Below are 8,430 nucleotides of genomic sequence, written 5' to 3' on the forward strand. Positions count from 1 at the left end.
AAGAAGTCAAATATGGAATTGATGCTGTTTTCAGCCGAGTGTTGATTCAAACCAATGCAAAATCTGATTAATTACTCTAACGAGGAGCCCATGGCCGAAGGTTTATTAATGAGTTATCACTATCTAAGACCATCCATTTTAGAACGGCTTCTTTCGCTAACTACAGTCAATCAATGTACAATGTTTGCACTACGGCAGTTTGGATAAAATTAACTTTCAATTTACGAAGGAAATAGCAATCTAACGATAACAACGACCATGCAATCCGAAATCTGAGGATACCAGCATCCCAGTCACAGGCTCCTGAACTGGCCAATAGGATAGCCCGAGCAACGCAATGAACCAATCAAAATTCGACTTCGAATCAATAAGCTGAATGCTGTACAAAAGCGCGGGAAAATGTGTACGTACGAGTCGTGATTGGTTTTGGCTCAGTGCCGAAATTATGTAAACCAACAGTAAAAGGAGTAATCGCCAGCGTTTAATTACTTTCGCGACGTAATTGAAAATCATCTTACTAGCGCATTTTGCATTTCCTGTATGTAACTATCCAAAAATAATTCAGTATGAGCACGTTTGGGCGACTGTATGTCGCAGTAACTGAAAGAATAGCTCTTCGTTTAACGATCTTAAATCTGATAAGATCAGTGAGAGCACAATGGGCCACAGAGCAATACACTGCCACCTGGTATATTGCAAAAAGTTGTCTCTAACATGTCGGAACCGAGATCTTCGTTGCCGAAAAAAAAAGACTTTAAGGCCAGTCTTATGGTATAAAGGCCAAGAATATAAATTAAATGTGAACATTGAGAAAGAGTAAATCTGAAATATAAACATTCCAAAACTGCAGTAAAATATCGTTGTTATAATGTGCCAAGTAGAACCTACTTGGCGGCTCTACCAGCACTTTCTTGTTTTAGCGTTTCCCACCTTGAAACGAAAAATAAAGTGTTTGTAAACAGATATTTCCGTGCATTGGCAGTTTATCGACAGATCACAATTCGCCGCCCCATCTCAAAGAAGACAAAACTCATAGCTTGAGTCCATACCGGCCACTCAACTGTATTTGCACCACTGCTCCGCTCTCCAGCCCCAGCCACATCAAGTTTGTTATCTTCTTCGGCCTGGGTGGCTTTGTATGTTTTGCGGATCTCATCTGTTCTCGGCACCGGAAAGGTGCAATTCTGGGATTCGTGACTCCCGCAACACACCATTTCACAGTCTGATATTTCTCTCACATCTTTGGTCCAATAGTTTGGACATTCCTTTTTGTTGCACTGCTGTGTTGTGGCACAATGCAGACCAGCAGCTTCAAAGAAACGTTCCTCTAATTGATCACCGATCATCTGGGGCAGTTTGTATTTACCTCTGAACCTAACACAAATTGGTTTATCAGACGGATTCTGCGTGCATTTTCGCACCACTAAATTGCCCCCATCACGATCCTCGCATTTCCCAGTGGACTTTGCCCCCTCACTGAGCCAGGGTTTCTCAGCGGTGAAGCCAAAACAGGAGAAGCAGTAAACCTCTGAAGTTTCAACTGCAACACAAAAACACAACGCTGATGACAACCTTCGTGGGGCAATATTATTTTTATGACAATTGGTTAGTGTTTAAGCGAACGTTTAAATAATTAAAAATGGAAAACTGAATTGGCAAGCATCAGCGCCTTGAGAACGAGACTCTAACGTTGTAAGCAAACGAGGTCACTCACATTGTCAGCCTTCGGCATCCACACCGTGATCTCTCGCTGATGTTGTGAGAGAATTCTCATCATGAACATCAACACTGTCCAAAATTTGGTTGTTTGTAAAACGCCGCGTAACGGCGTAAGGGAGATTATGCCTTTATAACAATTCACAGTCTTTTAAAAATATTATTTAACCCTCTCAATTTAACGACTCTTCCATCGGTTTCTCTTCACCCCTGATGAAGACACTTGCTAAGCGGCAAAACGTTGGGTGTTTGAACTGTAACTTTGTTGAGTAACTTCAGTTCCAAACCGGAGTAGCATAAGTGATTTATTTAACCCTTGTTTGCATTTGAACTATTTAAATCTTGAGGTTTAATGAAAACGAATGTTTTGATGGAGCTTTGGGCTCCGCGAGATGTCAGTAATTTCCACTCCCTTATTGCCGGGAAAATGATTTTATACTGGCACAGGAGCCCATGAATAGGAGCCTCCCTATTTAAGTCAACCTTTGCACGTTTCTTTCTATTTTTGGAACAAACCCTTCAGCAGGAGACTCGCATTTACATCAATTTGCATACATCATTTTTGCTATTTTTGTCTCAGTCCTTTGACGATAACTTTATTCTGATTGGCCATTCTAAACGGTGCGTGCAGAGCCGAAGAACTCGTGGCATTCTACCAATAGAAAGAAACGCCCAAAGTTTGACTCGTAGGGCTTGTATGGGAGAGGCAAGCTCCTACTCATGGACTCCTGATTGGTATTAACCGCGTAAACCAATTTGGCTCTTTTGTTTACTTGTGATAAAATCTACAATAGAATATTTTACGACACAATATTTACACAGGGTTGTCTATTTTGCTAAACGTTGGTTTGAAACGGAAATGGTCACTCTCTGAATCATGAAAATTGGATTTCAACACACGTGTCTAGCTAGCAAGTGCAAATTTGTTGAGAAAGAGCGAGTTTCAGTAGAGTGTCGTAACCAAGACCAAAGTAATAACTTTGGCCAATCAAAAAGGACGGAGACAATCCAGTAAACCAACACATAGTGTGGGAAAATGTGTACGCGCAAGCCACGATTGGTTTTGGTTTCACCTCTGATTGGTTGAAAAAGTGGCGCGAGAACTTTGAACCAATCACTGAGTGAAGTAATGCAAAACCAAAGCAATTCGCTAATTACTTTCGACACTCAATTGAAAAAAGCTCTAATGAAGAAATTTTCCAACATTTTCTTGTAAGACAGGGTGTATACGTGTATGCGTCCTTTAAAGTTGGTGGTAAAACACGACATAGGTAAAATATTACAGCGTAAAAAGAATTCGTGTAGTTGTCTTTTTTACATGAATTTCATCATGAGGTTAGGTTATTGTTAGGCTAAGGGTCGGCACAACTGGGTCCGGTTGTTCAAAAGCCGATTAACTTAATCCAGGATTAGCGTAAACGTTTGTTTCAACTTTTTGGTGAAAGTTTCTTTCGCTTATTTTTGTTTTTCTAACGTAAAGTTTTGTCGAATATCAGCGTTGACCAGCATTTGGGAAGTAGAGAAATAAACTCCTGGGTTAATTTTTAATCTGGGATTAGCGTTTCTCGGCTTTTGAACAACCGGGCCCTGGTAGACGGAAAAAGTACACATTCAATCACGGAATTAGCGTGATTATTGCACGAGTGGAAAACCATGATCGCTCTGAGCCAAACCAATATGGGCGTGAAAGTTACCCTATCATCCGTTGAGAAACTTGATTTCAAAATGCTTTAGAAAACTGAATCGAGGATTGCAATGCTTTCATTTGTTCCCGTCTTTGGTTGTCTAATTTACTGTTCAACATACAAAAAAAACTTCCTGGTGGAGAAGTCAAAACGGAGACTGAGGAAAGGTTTTTTTTCAAGCAGGTGTGAAGGCTGAAAGTTTTACACACGAGAAATTTTTCCTTGACAAGTGTCATTGACAATGTTCATATGCTCATGTGTATGAACGATAAATTTTCTTTGACGAGTTTTGCCTTTACAAGTCTTATCTGCTGATATGAACGAATTAACAAGTTTTCTATTGACAAGCTTTCACTGTAGCCAGCAATACAATTACACAGCGGACGAAGAAAAAAAACAAACCACGGGGCTCCCAATATCGTACCCAGAATCCTCGGACTTCTTGGTCAGCGGGTGAGCGTCCGCTGACCAAAAAGCCCGAGGACTCTGGATACGAGATTGCGGGGTGCCATTTTCGTTTTTTGATGATGACTCATGAAAGAACAAGACCGCTGTGCGCCCGCAATTTCTCAATTTTCTGGACAAGTTTTCCTTGTCGACCCGTACAGACAGTCTGTACAGATGAGCAAGTTCTGCAATGTGTCAATTTTTTCCTTGACAAGTGCATGTCAAGGAAAATTCGCGAGTTAGGACAATGTACAAGCCAGCGAGCCATGCGAGTCATGGATGCGAGCAATGGGAGTCAACATGCTATTCACACCACAGGCTTGTTGACCGTTGTTGACCGTTGTTGACTGCCCAGTCACAAGTCAACAACGGTCGTGTTGCCAGCGCGCGGTCAAATTCAAATGGACCAATCAGAGTTGAGGCTGAAACCATCTTGCGAGTTTCCGTTGTTGACTACCCGGTCACAAGCCTCTGAGGAAAGCCGAAGAGGTGAATTTTAAGGCAAAGTTTTCGTTCGCCACGAGTCTTTCGGCCGCCGAAACACACGTATTTGGAGTGAAATTTATTGGGCTTTATGGAACTGTTGTTTTTATTGCGATTCGGGACTTTTCCTGTTGAGGAGAAAACGATTTGTGGAGTGAGGTCTGGCCAGCGATGGATGGAGTCACCGGCCTTCCCATTATTTCAGCAACGGCCTTCCGGATGACTTCACTAAACGGCGTCAGAATGGCTCGAAACTCGCCAAAAGAGACAAGTTGGTCACACATTTGAGGTAGGAAAACTTTATTTTAAATGAGATAGTTATTTACACAATTTTTTTACGATCGGTGATTTTCCCATACAATTCTCTATATACACAAACTGTCGCATACACCACGTATTTTCAGCTTGGGGCGCCTGTGTTCACACAGTTATTGAAAGCTAACCGTTTTAAAATAAGGGGCACCCAACGAGAATATAGTTCAAAACCACTTAAACATAGCATTGTTAAACGTATTTTAATATTTAAACGGTAGGCATAGGCACATTTTTATGCCCTAAATTTTTTTCATCTGTTCGGATTTCCTAGCTGAAAGTCTAGTGATCCGAAAACTATAGGGATCAAAACTTATCTTTTCGAAATTTTCAGCCACAAAAAAGGCTCCCGAAAATTCTAGGTGACCTTTTTAGGGTAAAAATCCGCTTAAAACGGGCAATTATACCTTTTTTCAGATGTTCGAAAATCCTAGGAGAGGCAGGCTAGCAAGAAATTTTACAACAAATGTTTCGAAAATTCTAGATCTCAAATCGTCTTCCGAACAGATATTTTCCGAAAATTGACGTTGGGTGCCCCTGTAGAATGGGTGCTTAGACTTAATTGCGAAATTCGCACGGCTCGCTGACTCGCAGATTGTCCAGCTCCAAAACTTGCTTGTGTGTAGCCGGCTTTTGAACAAAACCTTTGTTCCTTTGGACAACTACTAACGACCATTGGACCGAGATTTTAATTTGCCAAATACGTTGATAAACATACTCTTGAGACAAACACTGGCGACGTTTGAAAGAATTCCAACTCATTGACATTATTTTCATTCCATGGTATCATTCATTTAGCCGTATGTCTAAAAATAAACACTATCATTTCTCTGGAATTTTCTCGGAGGTATATTAATCTTACAAGCAGTAACAGAAAATGACATTCGTCTCAATTCGCCCTCTCTGGTGGGCAAAAAGTTTAAAAGAATAAATAGTTAACTCTAAGCTTAAATATTCTAACCAAATTTTATAATTATACCGTCGTTTGTCGTAAGAACAGGGGCACCCAACGTCAATTTTCGGAAAATATCTGTTCGGAAGACGATTCGAGATCTAGAATTTTCGGAACATTTGTTGTAAAATTTTTTGCTTGCCTGCCTCTCCTAGCATTTTCGAACATCTGAAAAATGATATAATCGCCCATTTTTAACGGATTTTTACCCTAAAAGGGCCACCTAGAATTTTCGGGAGCCTTTTTTCCGGCTAAAATTTTCGAAAAGGTAACTTTTGATCCCTATAATGATCGGATCACTAGGCTTTCAGCTAGGAAATCCGAACAGATGAAAATTTTTTAGGGGATAAAAATATGCCTATATCTACCGTTAAAATACTAAAATACATTTAGCAATGCTATGTTTACGTGGTTTTGAACTATATTCTCGTTGGGTGCCCCCGTAAAAGAAGCCGCTTATGACACACTTTGTAGCTCCCAAACTCATGAGGTGGAGTTTCAGTAACCGTATCTCCTGTTATTATGTGTGCTTATGGATAAATATCTTGCCTGACTATCAGTTTCCGAAAAAATGAATTTAACCTGAACAATGTCATGGAAAATAAAACAAAGACTGTGGAAACAAGATGTTTCTTGAGTCTCGTTAGCCTTGAGGCACATTTATTTCCAGTTTAATGAGAGCCGGGTCCTTGCCGAGGTTCAACGAGGTTTCGTTCGGTTGCCTCAGGGTGGACTGGGAATTGTTGAAAATATTGCGTTTTGCGTTCCGTTTCCAAACCTGTGATCTCCGAAAGAAACTTTAAGTATCAAACGAAAGACTTCATTTATCTTGGTAGGTATTTATTTTTTGTGCTTCACTAACCGACCACATCGACAGACAAAACAATCGGAATGATCACGAACTACCGCAAATAACAAATAGTTTTCAGTTGTAACTAAAATCCGTTTTTTTTCAACTGATAAATGGGTCAACTCAATCCTGTTCAGATGTAAAATTCGCTGTTTGCGAATACATTTCGCTTCAAGACGCGATTTCGTTTCGTCGTGCAATTAAATTATAAAAAAGGCGAGGTACTGTTCTTTTTGTTCTGAAACTTATGCCGTTGAACAAAGCGCAATTGTTCAAAGCAAAAAAATTTCCATAAGTTTTCCCCAAGCAGAAAAATACCACAGAGGGAGGTCCAAAGAGATGTTTTTTTTTTTTCAGCTTCGACGAGAAGATCGAATATAGCAACGAATTCAAAGCAGTGCTAAACAACAAATCTCGAAAAAACTCTCAGCATTCACCCATAAACCTAACATAAGTTCATCCTCAAATTGATGCATGCCTTCATATCTTAATTTCGGGGCCTTCATCGAACGAAAACACCATGAAACGCCGGCAAGTTCATTGACAAGCTACAAGCACCTGAAACAAGGCATCCGAATAGTCGAGCAGGGTTTTTCACGTTTCAAATGGAGAGTAAGCCGACGCTGGTGCCAGATATTGAGAAAATGGACTCTTAAAGCCAAAAGGTCACGAAGACTGATCACATTCTTTGGCATTGATTTTAAGTGGTTTTGGGCGATTTTTCAGTTGAAAGCCTATCGCCGCTTTGCTGGCTGACGGAAGGCATCTCTTTCATCGCCCATTTTTCAAAACGAGACTTAGATGTTGTCTGTACAATGTCAAATAAAGAAACGGTAAAAAAAAAAAAAACGACACGATGAAATTTAAGTGTCAGCTAACGTACAGTAACTGAATATTTGGTGATACAAACGGCATTACCAAGCTTACGAAAAAGTCAGATAGGTCCCGGCGCATTAAATGAAAATTCGTAACGATTCTAACGAAAGAGTAAAGTTTACTGGTTTGGTTTCGGGCGTCAAATATCTATAACCAGTTATCATTAGCACTATTGTGTGGTTTTCGCAATTATACTGTGGAATTGTGACCTGCAAATTGGGCTACATAGAATATATATTGAATGTTACGAAATATAAAATATTCACCGTTTCAACCCCTTTGACAGTGTACCGCAAAACTAATCGGTTATTAATTTTTCGAATGCAACGAATTTCATCATAAGGAAACAAGAATTTTTTTAATGCACCGTCTGTTATGAGGCCTCTTACGAACTCTCTCTGCGATAGTATATGAATTTATGGAACTTGACCGAAAATAGTCCACCAAAACAAATAATGACAGTGGACACATATTTCTCGTTCTGATATCCTGTGACTGTCATTCCAGCCAAACAGAAATGAATTGTTTCGCTGCACAGACTTATTCAAAGAGCAGGTAGCTGCACTTCCACTCGCTATATCACCTTGCTATTGATCTCAACATTTTCCGGCCGACACTAAACTCTCACCTTCAGTGAAAATGCAGATTGTAGCTCCGAATATCACCGCATAAACCACTGTTGATGAGGTCAACTTCATTTTGGAGCCCTCATATACTTTCAAATCACACAGGCACCTCTAACCGACTCCAGGTTCTGTGACTTTGGCCTTTCGAACGCAATTATAGATGCGCCAACCATGCGCAACTGTTGCGATGTGACATAACACGTCACTCGACTACGCAGTCAGCGATTCAAGGTATTTTTTTCTGTTTCATTTTTTCTCGGTTTTAAGTTTCATTACCTATGATTTGCAATTTCAAAACAACTATGGATGTTATCGCAGGGCCATTTAGATCGCGCGACAAAAGATTGCCGAACTCATCATGAACTTGTATTCGAGTGGTCTCTTCAATAAACCAGACACTTAGTGCACTTAGTAGGGTAGCCTTGGGTTATATTAGAACATTTTTTCCAAAATTCCAGTCCTTTGCCTGGACAGCCTGTCCAC

At 40.2% G+C, this 8,430-nt stretch overlaps 1 protein-coding gene across 1 annotated transcript in view; it reads right to left on the bottom strand.

The window, feature by feature from the left end:
- Positions 1–8,108, bottom strand: part of LOC138040919 (uncharacterized) — an 8,509-nt gene extending 401 nt beyond the window's left edge. Inside the window, exons 1-2 of the mRNA XM_068886645.1 lie at positions 7,950–8,108; positions 1–1,540 (exon numbers count right to left, since the gene is read on the bottom strand). The exon at positions 1–1,540 is cut by the window's left edge and continues 401 nt beyond it. Coding sequence (XP_068742746.1) covers positions 984–1,540; positions 7,950–8,019 — 627 coding nt within the window. The 5' untranslated portion in view covers positions 8,020–8,108 and the 3' untranslated portion in view covers positions 1–983. The remainder of the gene's footprint in view (positions 1,541–7,949) is intronic.
- Between the last annotated feature and the right edge of the window lie 322 nt (positions 8,109–8,430).

The sequence above is a fragment of the Montipora capricornis genome, chromosome 3 (genome assembly GCF_036669925.1).
Source record: "Montipora capricornis isolate CH-2021 chromosome 3, ASM3666992v2, whole genome shotgun sequence".
Taxonomy (NCBI): Eukaryota; Metazoa; Cnidaria; class Anthozoa; order Scleractinia; family Acroporidae; genus Montipora; species Montipora capricornis.